The 14,895-nt window shown below is 39.0% G+C and overlaps 1 protein-coding gene across 1 annotated transcript in view; it reads right to left on the bottom strand.

The window, feature by feature from the left end:
• Positions 1-14,144, bottom strand: part of NXNL2 (nucleoredoxin like 2) — a 20,737-nt gene extending 6,593 nt beyond the window's left edge. The window contains 2 exon segments of the mRNA XM_043976192.1: positions 13,589-13,761; positions 13,764-14,144. Of these exon segments, the coding sequence (XP_043832127.1) occupies positions 13,589-13,761; positions 13,764-13,892 (302 nt within the window). The 5' untranslated portion in view covers positions 13,893-14,144.
• Positions 14,145-14,895: the final 751 nt, after the last annotated feature.

The following is a 14,895-nucleotide window of genomic DNA, read 5'->3' as shown; positions in this document are numbered from 1 at the left end:
ATTGAAGGAATTACAAACATGCAGGACAGCTTTGAAAGTTATATCCTGAATTTGTTATATATTTTAGAAGAAATGCAAGCTATATGTAATGGAGATTCAGTTTCATGTAAAATCCTATACTTCTGTTTCTACAAAGTTTTCTTTCTTTTTATCATTTTCTTTTTTATTTATTTTTTAAATAATAAATGTTTTTACTTATAGTTTGGGGTTCCAATTTTTATCCCTCTTTCCCTCCCTCCCTTCCCCCTTCCCTGAGGCAGCAATCAGACATAGGTTATACATGTATGTTTATGTAAAATATTACCATATTTGCAAATGTGTACAAGAAAGCTTGATTAAAAGGAAAAAAATGAAAGAAAATGAAAAATAGCATGCTTCAGTCTGTTCCATCAATATCAGTTTCTTTGGAAGTGGATAGTATGTTTCATCAATAGTCCTTTGGGATTGTCTTGGATCATTATATTGTTGTGAATAGTCAAGTCATTCACAGTTCTCCATCAAACAATATTGCTGTCTCTGTGTACAATATTCTCTTGGTTCTGCTCACTTCACAATACATCATTTCATACATATCTTTCCAGGCCTGTCTACAATGTTTATGGAAATACTAATTTTATTTGGGGTTTATTAAGTTCAGAATATAATAAAATTAATTGAATTTTTTAAAAAGTACCATGTACATCAAAATATTTACAGCAAACATTTTACAGTAGCAAAGAACTAGACACAAAATAGATATCCACTGATAAAATTTTTAAAAACTCAATTTGCAATCCCCTCCATTCCTTAGAAAATAGTCTTCATATATTTCTGTAGCAAAAAAACAAACAAACAGAAATACAGTGGCCAAATTTGAAAAAGACACACAGGCCATCACCAGTATGGAAACTCAAAGCATTTCCACATTGATAGGACCTGCCTGACCTTGCATTTCATTAATATTACCTTCAAAAGCCAGGGTCACCTCTTTGTCTTGACTAGTCAACTGATGATTCCAGTGGAATACTAGTATGCACCTAAGAGTGTGATAATGTGTTTTTAATTCTTTAATTCTAAATTAATTCAAGAAGTTATTACCATTATTATTACCAAAACAACGTATTTATGTTTTATCCTTTCCTATTATTCTCCAATGGGAAGTTATCAGACTACTTTCTAACTTTTATCACTTAGGATAAGTGATAATTTCCCTTCTTAGGGAATTTTCCCCCACTAACCTTCAGAGAGATTATTTCTCTCCTTTCATGCCAGATTATGAAAATCCCCCCCCCTCCTGTTTAGTATTGCCTGATTTCAGGGGCTTAATCTATAGAGTAATCTTATTTATTCCATCTGTTGTTCTCAAGGCTGGTCTGAGGCTTAATTGAGAAGGACAAGTTTGCATGAGGCACTATTTCTAACTCTCTTTTCCTGCTTATTCCTACCCAAGCAAAGATAGAGATAGAGACACGTGTGTTTTCGTGTGTATATGTATGTTGATACGTGCGTATTTAGACACATGCTTTTATATGCACATGCATATACAGAAACACACACAACCCCATATGTACTCTTTTACATAAGGTGACATGACAATTTTAAAAGTTAATACAATTTTAAGTTATAGTGTCCAGAAAAGGAAAGCTGATATTTTCAATGTTTCTTGACTACATCAATATACTGTGTCCCCTCTAGGTACCATTTTTCAGGTCTTTGACAAACTGGAGTACATCAGAATGGTGAGGAAACTTGAAAACATGCCATCTTCTAATTATTTAAAGGAATTGGAAAACTGGAGAAAAGAACATAGTAGAGTGGGATGATGTTTGCAAGAAGGATTATATTTGTTTTGTTTGGCTTGAGACATCAAAAACCATTGGGAAGAAATTGTAGAGATGTAGATTCCTTCCCAATATAAAGAAAAAGTTCCTAACAAGTAAAACTGTTCCAAAGTGTAATGGACACCTTAGGAAATAATGAATTCCCCATATATTCAGGTAGAGGCTAAAGGACTATTTGTCAGGGATGTTGTTATATTGTAGGAGGGATTCCCACTTAACTCTAGGTGAGACCTTCTGGCTCTAGGATTCAGTGCTTCTTTATCCCTTTCTTTTGCCTTTCACTGTGATGTCCCATGTATGTTTACTCTTCCCAGGCACAGTAGATTCCCATACTTCAAATCTTTCAAAATCCTTTATTCATATGAAAATTTTACTCTCCTATATCCCACTCCACTAAGGGGCTTTCTTCCACCAAATGACATTTTAATAAAATAGAAGCTCCTAGGTAGAATGGAAGTACTTTGGGGGTAGGAGCATTGCTATTAAAAAAAAAATCTCTTTAAGAAGCTGTGGAAAAATTAGAACACTAATTCATTGTTGGTGGAGCTGTGAACTGATCCAACCATTCTGGAGAGCAGTTTGGAACTATGCCCAAAGGGCTATAAAGCTTTGCATACCCTTTGACCCAGCAATACCACTATTAGAACTTTTTCCCAAAGAGATCATAAAAAAGGGAAAAGGACCCACATGCACAAAAATATTTATAGCTGCTCTTTTTGTGGTGGCAAAGAACTGTTAATTGAGGGGTTGTCCATCAATTGGGGAATGGCTGAACAAGTTGTGGTAAATGAATGTAATGGAATATTATTGTGCTATAAGAAACGATGAGCAGATGGATTTCAGAGAAACCTGGAAGGACTTGCATGAAGTGATGATGAGTGAGGTGAGCAAAACCAGAACAACATTGTACACAGTATCAACAACATTGTGTGTTGATCAATTGTGATAGACTTGAATCTTCTCAGCAATACAATTGTCTAAGATAGTTCCAAAGGACTCATGATGGAAAATGCTCTCCAAATCCAGAAAAAAAAAGAACTGTCGAATCTGGATGCAGATTGAACCATACTATTTCTATTGTTGTTGTTGTTGTTGTTTTTGAAGTTTTTCCTTTTTGCTCTGATTCTTCTCTCATTACATGACTAATGCAGAAATATGTTTAATGTGATTATACATATATAACCTATATCAGATTACTTGCTGTCTTGGGGAGGCAGGAGGGAGGGGAAGGATGGAGAAAAATTTGAAACTAGAAATCTTATAAAAACAAATGTTGAAAATTATCTCTAAATGTCAATGGAAAACATTAAAATATTTATATGGAAAAAAATCTCTGTATCACAATGTCTACCTAGAGCAGGAAATTAAGAAGTGTTTTGCAAATACTGAATAAATAAATGATAGTGAACTGATCTGATCATCCATTTCAGTTTCAGATATTAATGAATTAATGTTGTCACTGCTAGGTAAAATACTGATATAGTATTTAAAAGAGTTCTCTAGAGAAACCCAGAGAATTGTCAATCTCAGTTCCCAAAGGAGTGATTCTAATTTCAGGAATCTTAAACACTATTTTAAGCTGGTAGGGGAAAGATTTGGAAGTGAGCTTTGCACCTATAAAGGAGACCTCTTCTCCTTGGTTGACAGAGCTCTTGACTTTCTCTATCAAAATATGTCGATACCTTTTTCCTTCTCTGATTTAGATTTATTTAGAATGTGTTAAAGATAAAATAAAGTTATAAAGAGGTGATATAGCATAATGGGCACGGTACTAGGCTTAAAGTCAGAAAGTTATGAGTTCTAATTCTGCCCCATACCCTTACAACTTGCAAGTCACTTAATTTCAATTCAGATCATTTCCCTGGGCATAAAAGGGGGATAAGAATACCCACCTAAGAGGTTTGTAGTAAAGATCAAATGAAATCATTTCCATATTAACTCCTACCTGTCTGACCACTTCTTCTCAGTCTCTTTTTCTAGGTCTTCATGTAGTGTTTACTGACCATGAGTGTTCCTCAAGACTCTGTCCTGAGCACTCTCCTCTCCTCTCCTTTTCTCTTTCTACTATTTCACTTGATGATCTTATTAGCTCCCATAGATTCCATGATCTCCAGGCTGTTGATTCTCAGATCTACTTATCCAGCCCTAACTTCTTTCCTAACCTCTAGGCTTTTATCTTCAACGGCCTACTGAACATATGTTGGACTGGATGTCTAGTAAGCATCTTAAACTCATCATATCCAAAAGCAAGCTCATTATTTTTCCTGAAAAACCCTCCCCTCTTCCTTACTTCCCCAATACTGAGGAGGGAATCACTATCCTCTCAGTCACCCTGGATCAAAATCTAGTTGTTATCAGAGTATATGTTGGGGAATAAGGTGGAAGAAGATTGGAAAGGTAGGAGGGGACTAGATTAGGAAGGGGTTTGAATGCTAAACAGAGAATTCTGTCATTGGTATTGGAGGCAAGAGGAAGCCATTGGAGTTTATTGAATGGGGGGAGAGAGGGGAGACGTGATTGGACCTGCATTTTAGGAACTTTAGTGGCTGAATGAAGGAGTGGGGAAAGATTTGAGGCAGACAGACTTGCCAGCAGGCTATTGCATAGTCCAGGAGTGAAGTGATGAGGGCTTGAACTAGAGTAATGGCAGTGTCAGAGGAGATAAAGGGGGATATTCAAGAGATGTTCCAAAGGTGAAATCAGCAGGCCTTGGTGAGATCTTAGAATGGGGGGGGGGTAAGTTGGGTGAGAGATAGTGAGGTACCTAGGATGACTCTTATGTTGTTAAACTGAGGGACTTGGAAGATGGTGTTGCCCTGTACAGTAATAGGAATGGTAGGAGCGGAAGACCAAGGAGGGAAAACAATGAGTTCTATTTTAGACATATTGAGTTTAAAATATATACTGGATATCCAGTTTGAGATGTCTGAAAGGCAGTTGGAGATGTGAGATTGGAGGTCAGAAGAGAGATCAGGGCAAGCAAGGTAGGTTTGACAATTATCAACTTAAAGGTGGTAATTAAATCCCTGGGAGTTGATAAGATCCACAAGTGAAGTAGTAAAGAGAGAGATGAGAAGAGGACTCAGGACACAACCCAGAGGGACAGCTATGATTAGAGGGAAAGATCTAGAAGAGGATCCAGTCAAGAAGGCAGAGGAATGGTCAGAAAAAAAACAAAAAACACATGAGATAGTGGAAGAGAGTGGTGTCCTGAAAAACTAGAGAGAAGAGAGCATCAAGAAAGAGAGGGTGATTAACAGTGTCAATGATTGCAGAGAAGTTAAAGAGAATGAGGGGGGCAGCTAGATGGCGCAGTGGATAGAGCACCGGCCCTGGAGTCAGGAGTACCTGAGTTCAAATCCGGCCTCAGACACTTAACACTTACTAGCTGTGTGACCCTAGGCAAGTCACTTAACCCCAATTGCCTCACTAAAAAACAAAAAACAAAAAACAAAGAGAATGAGGACTGAGAAAAGGCCATTGAATTTTTTTTTTTTTTTTGGTGAGGCAATTGGGGTTAAGTGACTTGCCCAGGGTCACACAGCTAGTAAGTGTGTGTTAAGTGTCTGAGGCCGGATTTGAACTCAGGTACTCCTGACTCCAGGGCCGGTGCTCTATCCACTGCGCCACATAGCTGCCCCTGAATTTTTAAACTAAGAGACCACTGGTAACTTTGGAGAGAGCAGTTTCCAATCACAGCATGATAAGGTCAGAAGCTGGATTGTAATGGGTTAAGGAGAGAGTGAGAGGAGAAAAAGTGGAGGCACCTGTTAGAGATTGCCTTTTTGAGGAGTTTAGCTACAAAGGGCAGAAGAGAAACAGGATAATAGCAGGGATGAAAAGATTAAGTGAGGAAAAAAAAAGATAAAGTGAGGATTTTTTTCAGGGCAGGGAAACATACATCTGTGTGTAGGCGGTAGGAAAGGCACCGGTGGAGGGGAAGATATTGAAGATAAAAGAGTGGGGATAATAGATGTGGCTATCTGCTGGAAGAGATGACATGGAATGGGATCACTTAAACATGTTAGAGGGGTTATCCTTGGTAAGGTGTGAGGTTATTTCATCATCATGTGAAACAAGAGTGAAGGAAGAGAAAGTGGTAGAAGACATCTGTGAGATGTGAGAGAGGTTTGAAGAGGCAGTTCATTACCGGAGACTAAATGAACAATCAATTATGTAAAATGGAATTTTTTTGCCATGGTAATGAAATTAGACTTAGAAGGATTAATAATTAACTGAGAAAAATAATTTGTAATGAATTTCCTTGGCAAACTGATATCCAAAATAGACAAGGTTTGATAGAAATATATAGGAATAAAAATAAATTCCAGGGAACCTGTCAAAGGATATAAACAGAGAGTTTTCAGCTGAAGAATTATAAGTTATGATCAACTACATAAGAAAATATAAGTGAAAATAACTCTGAAGTTCTATCTTACACTCATCAGATTGTCAAAGATAACAAAAAGAAGAAAATGGTCAATGTTAGAGGGGCCTCAGAGGACAGGCATGTTAATGTATTATTTATAGAACTATGTAATAGTCTTGGCAATTAGGTGGTACAGTGGATAGAATGCTGGGCCTAGAGTCAGGAAGATTCATTTTCCTGAGTTCAAATCTGGCCTCAGACGCTAGCTGTGTGACCCTGGGCAAGTCATTTAACCCTGTGTGCCACAGTTTCCTCATTTGTAAAATGAGCTGGAGAAGGAAATGACAAATCACTCCAGTATCTTTGCCAAGAAAACCCCAAATGGGGTCATGAAGAGTTATACATGACTATTTCAAAAATCAGTTTGGAATTATTTTCCAAAAGTCACTAAAATACATACCCTTTGGCACAGTGATTACTACTAGGCAACTAGGCATATACCTACTCAAATAGAGGTCAAAGATAAAAGGAAAGGACCCATATGAACTGAAATACGTATTGTAGCACTTCTTGTTTTAGTTCCTAATTCCTTCAAAATTGTTCTTACATATTGACGTGATTGTTGGGTGGAACATGGCAAATGCAATAATTTGTTTTACTTTACTATATATATTTGCAATGGGTTTTGGTTTTCTTGCCTTCTCAATGAAAGGGGGGTTGTGGGAGGGAGAGAATTAGGAGCTGAAAACATAAAAAAATTGAATTTTAAAAACTTAGCAAGAGATATTCAGTGGGATGCCTTAAAGATCCGTGCTTGGTCCTATACGCTAATATTTTAAAATTAGTGATTTGAAATTAAAAACATAAATGGCATGAATATCACATTTTTAGATGACACAAAGATGAAAGGGATACCTAATATATTAGATAACAAAGTCAGGATTCAAAAAGATTCTAACAGGATAGCATTGGATTGAATTAAATAAATGAAATTTAGAAGGAATCAATGTAAAGCCTTACATGTTGGTTAAAAAATAAACTTTACAAGATGGAAGAGACATGACTAGACAGAAGGGAGGAAACTGAGGCCTAGAGAGGTCAAGCAACTTGCTTGGTTAAGTAGCACATGTAGTAAATGGCACAAGTGGGGTTTCAATTTAGTTCTCACTTCAACTTCCGCATTTGGTATAACAACAATAACCCCCCTACCCCAAATGCTATACCTTTTAAAGTATGGGTCTATCCCCTCTAACTTTTCTAAAATTCTGTTAATAGGTTTTTTATTATATTTGTATAGTTCCGAAAGTGACACATTGACACTTTCACTATAATGGTTTTAGTCTCTTTTTTCTCCCTGAATTTGGTAAATATCTATTAATTATTAATGTTCTTTTTGGCCACTTAAAGTATTTTTTCTTTGACCCAGAAGCTATGGATTTTGGCTCTGATGTTCCTGAAAAGTTTCATTTTAGGTTTGCTCTTAGGAGATGATCAATGGATTCTTTCTATTTTTTACTTTGTCAATTAATTAGTTAATAAATATTAAATTTATTAAATGCCTACTATGTTCCAGTTACTCTGCTAAGTACTAGAATTTTTAAAAAGGCAAAAGATGGTCCCTGACCTCAAGAAGTTCACACTCTAATGTGGGAGAGAATATGCTAACAAATATGTACAAACAAGCTACTTACAGGATAAACAGGAAATAATCAACAGAGGGAATACATTGGAATTAAAATATATTGAGAATGGCTTCCTGCAGAAGGTGGAATTTTAACTCAGAACTGAATGAAGGGGGCAGCTAGATGGCACAGTGGATAAAGCACCAGCCCTGGATTCAGGAGGACCTGAGTTCAAATCTAGCCTCAGACACTTGACACTTACTAGCTGTGTGACCCTGGGCAAGTCACTTAATCCTCATTGCCCCACCAAAACAACAAAACAAAACAAAAACTGAATGAAGCCAGACATGTGGGACAGAGAAAATACCAAGAGACAAGAGATGGAATGTCTTGTTCATGGAACAGCAGAGAGACCTGTGTCACTGGAACTCAGTATATGGAAGGGAAGGGGCATACTAAAGTGTAAGAAGATTGGAAAGCTTGGAGGAGACTCAGCTATGAAGGGTTCTGAAAGCCAAACAGAGGATTTTTCATTTGATCCTGGAGATGATAAGGAGCCACTGGAGTAGGGAAGTAACATGGTCAGACTTTCAATTCGGGAAAATCACCTTAGTGGCTGAAAGGAGAATGGATTAGAGTGGGGAGATATAAAGCAGGCAGACACACTAGCAGTGTATCACAATAGTCATATTAGTGGCAGTGTCAAAGGATAGAAGATGCCATATTCAAGAGATATTGCAAAGAAGAGATTGTCAGGCCTTGGCAACAAATTGAATATTGAGAGATGGTGACCTAGGTTTTGAGCCTAAAGGACTGAAAGGATGGTCTTACCCATTATGGTCAATCATCATAGGGCCGAACAGTTTTCATTTATGCTTTCTTGTACTATAGTATCTTGGCTTTTTTAAAGGTCACATGGTACTATAATTTTTAGAGTATTTCTCATTTATCTATTTTGCAGGTCATTAATTTTGAAAGGTATATGTCTTACTTTTTCCTGTTTTTTTTAAATTAATTTTTACATTTTTATTTAATACATCATGTCTGATAGAGTCTTTGCTTTCTGTTTGACTAATCTCATTTCAGGGAGTTAATTTCTTGGGGTAAGGTAAATTACTAATTTTCTTGCCCTTCTTTCCTCCCCTACCTATCATTTCCTCCAAAATTAAATTTTGTATCTCATTTCATTACTTCTGAGGTAGGGGACATCAGAAATAGCAGAATGGCATTGAGAGAGAGAGAGAGGGAGGGAGAGAGAGAGAGCTGTGCTGGTCTGGCTGGCCTGATTGTTTTTGTTTTCATTTCAGTGGCATGAAAGGGCTCTCTCCCCTAGTAAGGAAGAGCTGAAATATGTAAACCTTTGGGGGAATAAGGATGCAGTTAGAGTCTCCGGAACATCTTGATATCTGTTCCCAGATACAGACCAGCCCAAGGAAAGAGCCTCTGAGGCATGACATTTGAAAGACAAAATATTTGGCTGAGGTGTAACAAGAGGGATGCCCCAAGAAGTAAGGAAGACCCTTTACATGATTTTTTGTTTACTCTGCCGTATAAATAGCCCGCAGTTAAGTTGAGATATAGGATCTCCCTTCCTGGCCATTTGTTCAATTGCAATAAACAGAATCCTACTTTTATCTAAATTATGTGCGTGCAAGTTTAATTCTTTAATTGAGAATATCCAAGGACTACCGGTGACACTTCTAAGTACTTCTATAGTCCTTGTGGCAAAGGGCACTCTTTTCTTTGAAGCTATCTACATGTGGAATTGTTATGGACTTACTTTTTTCTTCTGGGTTTACTCCTTGGGCTTCTTTCAGTCCAATGCACTTCTTTTTTTTTGTGTTTAGCATTTTCTTCTGTTTACTTCAATTTCCTGCCTCAGTTTCTGGATTGGGGCTTTGTGTTTGAGTCAGTCTCGGCTCCCTCTGTTCTTTGGGATGATGTAGGCAGGCTCTGCTTAATCCCAGATACAGTGGCTATCTACCAAGCCCCCACTTACCCCCAACCAGATGATTTCTGATTGTGCTGTTAGCAGGCCTCCTGCAAGACAGAGTATCATTCACTTTCTCTTGCTGTGGCTTTGGCAGAAGCGTCCGGGCAATGGGGATAACATTGTGGGTCAGACCAGCTGATTGCACTCTGGGTTAGTCAGTTTGTCCATTGCTCAGTCATCTTCTTCTGTAGCAGTTCACAGAGAGGAGATGTCTCAAGGTCTGAGGCCAAGGCTAGTCTGTCTATATCTCCTTCAGAGGCTAAGCCATGACTGCCTAAGCCATGCTCTGGGCATTGGTGTGGCACTGTCTCTTGCTCTCATCTGTACTGCTTGACTCTATTTCTTTTGCCAACCCTAATAGCTTTCTCTTTTTTATTTTGCTTATCATTGTTCAGCCTGGAACATTTTTTAAAGACTTATTGGTGTGTTTGTGGGGATCTGTCTTCCTCTAGTTCACTACCATCTTCCCACCGTCTAGACGATTAGAGATTTTAAGGAGAAATGAAAGATTCAAGAAAATCAAAGGGTGAAGAGTGGCAGTGATGAATTCCAACCTCAGTGAGAAGAAATAGTAACAAAAGATATTTCATAAATATACAGAAGTGGGCAAGGCAACAGAAGAGGATGGGTGATGCATTGCTATTAATGCATGGGTGAACATGCTGAGGAATAAATTTTTATAAGTTTTCAGTAAAATTGGAGGTATGGAATGGAAGTATTAGAGGAAAAGACTGTGACATTGGATTAAAGGTCGTGGGTTTTGTCTAGAGAATGGTATGGGGTGCTAATGAAGAACAGTTTTCTAGGGGACAAGGTAGGGGTTTGAGGACTTGTGATGGGTTTAGTCTGGGGAAAGTTTAATCATTGAGAAGCTGGATTATCTGAGTGTTGGTCTCCTTGGGAGACATCCCATCCCAACACTGAGGATGTGTGATTTCCTAGGAGCAGCTGGTATGGGGTGGGGGCGTGGGGCAGCAGTGAATAAAGATAGATAGAGGATATAGTACACCGACCCTTGGAACAGGGGCTGATCATGGTAAGGCAGGGAATAGGGCCAGGAATAATTAGGGAAGTGGGGTGACCTACCAAGCAACACTGTTCCCTCATGGAATTGCTATTTCTAAGTAAGGTATATCAGGAACAGCAGGAAATAAAGGACTACAGGAAATTATCTACAAAGGCAATTGCAATTTGAGAGAGCTCAAATGTGGGGCTTCAAATGCTTTGCCTCCATTAGGGGCACAAGACGGGAACAGAGTTGGATTCATGGCTCGGGAACTGGAAGAAAGAAATAAAAATAATAATAATTGCATTACACAGTGCCCACTACATGCCAGGCACTTTGCAAATATTGTCTCATCTAATCTCAAAGCAACCCTGCAAAATAGGTGCTATTATTACCGCCAATTATATAGTTGGAGAGAACTGAGGCAAAAAAAGGTTCAGTGACTTGATTAAGGTCAACCAGTTACTAAAGTGTGAAGCAGTTTTGAAGTTAAGGTTTTCCTGATTCCAGGCCCAGAACTCTATTTACTGCACCACCTAGCTATGAGAACAAAGGAAAGGAAAAGTCTTAGAAAAGGGTATAGTAAAACTAACATATAAGGTTGTGCTATATTTGCTGTTATTCTATTTCTTTTTCTGTGTGACATTGCATTTTGGTAATACTTCCTACAGTACCTCCCTTTCCACAATCACTTTTTGTTGTTCAGTTGCTTTCAGTGGTGTCTGACTCTTCATGACTACATTGGGGGTTTCTTGGCAAAGATCCTGGAGTGGTTTGCCATTTCCTTATCCATGTCATTTTGCAGAATGAGGAAACTGAGGCAAACAGGGTTAAGTGACTTGAACTTCCTGGACTTCAGGGCTGGCACTCTATCTACTGTATCACAAGCATTTTATAGTTACAAAATGTAACTCATACAAATTTAAATAGTTCCTAGGAACTTACTCACTTTTCTTTATCCTATCTAATAAGGCATACAGTAGGAGCTTAACAAAGGTTAATTAACTGACTGATAAACATACATTTTTCTCTACTAAAGAAAGGCCTTTGTAATAGTTTAAGCATCCTTTTAAAATTTTTTATTTTTGCTAAAAATGCACCTTGTCCTGAACCTACCCCTGATATCCTGTCTGATTTTACCCAAAATGCTTTGCTAGCCTGCCTACCTGATCTTACCCAAATGCAGGTCATGAACTCAGAAGAGACTATAAACATACACATACATGTGTGCATATATGCACATAAATATGTGGAATTTTGAGACACACATATCTATCACCTACTTAATGAGTGTATCACACTTGAGTGGATAAAATGTAGTGTACCTGTCTCTGAGTAACGTGTGCTTAAGAAGAAAGGTTTTGAACTAATTGTTTAAATGTGCAGGGAAAGAAGGAGAACAAAAGAAAAGGAGAAATGGATAAATATGTATGAGAAACTTACAATTTAAATAATTTCACCCACCTGATTGTGTCAGGTACATCAAGGAAAAAAACTAAAGTAACCTAGGTTTCTCAAACACTTGGTCCATAAAGAACAAATTCGTGTGGGTTTTATAACCGCGAAAGGATTTTAGAGTAGGCTTGGCTATGAGCTAAATATCTGTTCCCCAAGGACCAATCTAGCTAAGCTTGGAGAAAAATCTCATCACTAAGGGATATGCTTACCATATAATGTTGGGTTTGTTTTTTTTTCAGCTACACAATTTCCACAGTCATTTAATAAAGCAAAGAAGGTTTGTGACCTGAAATAAAGGTCTTCCTGGAAAATAACTTTAACAAATAATCACTAAAAAGTACTCCAAATAATCACTTCCTAGTCAGTCAATCTTCCTCCTGTTACACAAGCATCACACAGTACAACATAGCAAAAGCAGTGAAATATAAAATTTCCACTGACTAAATCACATCGGGAATAGGAATGATACTGCAGTCTCTACATTTACTACAGTAAATGCCAGTATTCTTCTTAATTTGTCTGATGTTACTATCAAATATAAGCCTAGATTTGGATGTGACTTTCAGTTTTCCTTGAATCATAGAGACTATAGCTTTAGAAGTAAAGAGGATCTTACAGTAATCAAGTCCAAATAGCCTCATTTTGTAGATGAAGGTACAGAGAGGTTCTGTGATTTAAGTCACACAGCCTGGGTCTACCGTGGGATTTGAACCTAGGTCTTCCTAATTCCACATCCTGTACTCTATACACAACACTATACTACCTTTCCTAAAGTACAAATATAAAAGCTTCGGGATAAACAAATAAAAACAAGTATGAATCTAACCTAAGCTTATTAATCATCAAAAAACAAATCATTTATTCTAGGCAGATTTATATGACTACAACAAACATCTACTAGTTCCATTTCAAACCATTCAAGTTTCAGCTATTTTACTAGTATTCACCTGCTTTTGTTTCGTGAAGCTTAGAAAACTAAATCAAGAGGCTAGAAGAAGATAATACTCCATAGTACCTATAAGAGTCTTAACACTTAAACTCTGAAGAGACCTCAAAAGAACTGACAAAGTACTCAAGATCCAGGGCACCTTTTACAGGTGTGAAAGGGAAAAGCTAAGAAACGCATCTCTGCTCGAAATAAACTCATTAGTTAACAATTAAAGAGGAAATTCTATGTACTCGAAGGGGGTATCTTACGGAGGAGGGATTTTTATGGCACTAAATTATTCTGGTTTTATGGCAAGGATTACAAAGAGATGTCCTTTCTCGCGGAATTGGTCCCCTCCATCCCCAACCTCTTCTTTTCCTTCCCCTACTCACTGTTTGAAGGGGTCGTGAAAAGGTAGGGCTAACCACTCCCCGTGCATGTCGTGCATATAATCTACCATCTCCTCCGGGGTGCGGTCGGAGGAAATAAAGACTATTTCGAAGGGGGCCGGCGGATGGGTCTCTTCCACCAGTTCCGTGTAGAAGTCGCAGAGGAGCGGGAGTGACAGTCCCTGCAAGGGGAGCACCAGCCTGCTGAGAAGATACCAATCCCACCCCTGTTCTGCAGCACCTCTTCGGGCTCCACCGTGTCCCCATCCTTGTTGACAAGGATCCGCCCGCTAAACACGTCCGCCATCCTCACGGCCCCACCGCGTTCTCCCTCCCTGCTGCCGCTCTCTCTGCCCCGGGGAACCAGAGAATGCGCCAGGGAGGTTTCTCCTTTCTCTCTGCAGGCTTTGTAAAATGCTGAGGTGAGTGCGTTGCTGAGTGGTGAGAAAAAGAAGCGGGCCAAAGGGGGTCTGCGGCTTTCTCCGGCCCTGCAACTAGACGGATACTGCTCTGGGAGTTAGCTCTAAGGTCTTGCGGTGTCACTTTAGCGGGGGGATAATTTTTTTGACTCCTAAGCTTTCCTTCACGCTCGCACACTAATAATTAAGTCCTCATCCACCCCATACACACTTCTAATGCGGAGCTTGCTCAGCTATCACTCCCTTTCCTACGACTGCTACCATAGCTGGAGGGCCCCTTCATTCCCAAGTTTCTAAGTCCAGCAGAAACTTTTTATGCTTGTCCGGGAAATCGTGGAAATTCCAACCTACGCTGCTACTGGCCTTTCTGAGAGTGGATGGGCATCACTTCCCCCTCCAGGCTCTGCCAGCCTCACGCACCTAACCACTCTTCCAAACCTTTCTTTCTCTTATCCTGTTAGTTCTCCGGAGAAATAAGCAACAGAAAGACCTTAGAAAGACCAATTCAGAGCCGAAAGCTATCCGCAGCAGAAGAGAAGTGCAAATTAAGAAGCTTATGGCTTAGCTAAGTACGACCGGCGAGAAGACAAACCTGGGTAGAGAAGGAAAGGCTGCAGGAGCTGGAGTTTCCAAAGGAAGTCTAGAGGTTCCTATTTAGTATTAGTACCCTTGAAAAAAAAGGACGGGAAAATGGAGGAAGGATAGTAAGAAAGGAAGGGCGAGAGGGAAGGAGGGAAGCATAGAGGGAGGGAGAAAGAAAATGACATCTATGAAACTCTCAGGGAACCAGCCACAAGTTCAGTTTTCCAGGGCCATTCTCAGGTACTAGGGTTTAGGAGCAGAAATGGAGGGATGGGGCAGCTAGGTGGCGCAGTGGATGGTGCACCGGCC

This window comes from Dromiciops gliroides, chromosome 1, assembly GCF_019393635.1.
Source record: "Dromiciops gliroides isolate mDroGli1 chromosome 1, mDroGli1.pri, whole genome shotgun sequence".
NCBI classification, from domain to species: Eukaryota; Metazoa; Chordata; class Mammalia; order Microbiotheria; family Microbiotheriidae; genus Dromiciops; species Dromiciops gliroides.
This window is presented reverse-complemented; position numbering and strand designations above follow the sequence as displayed.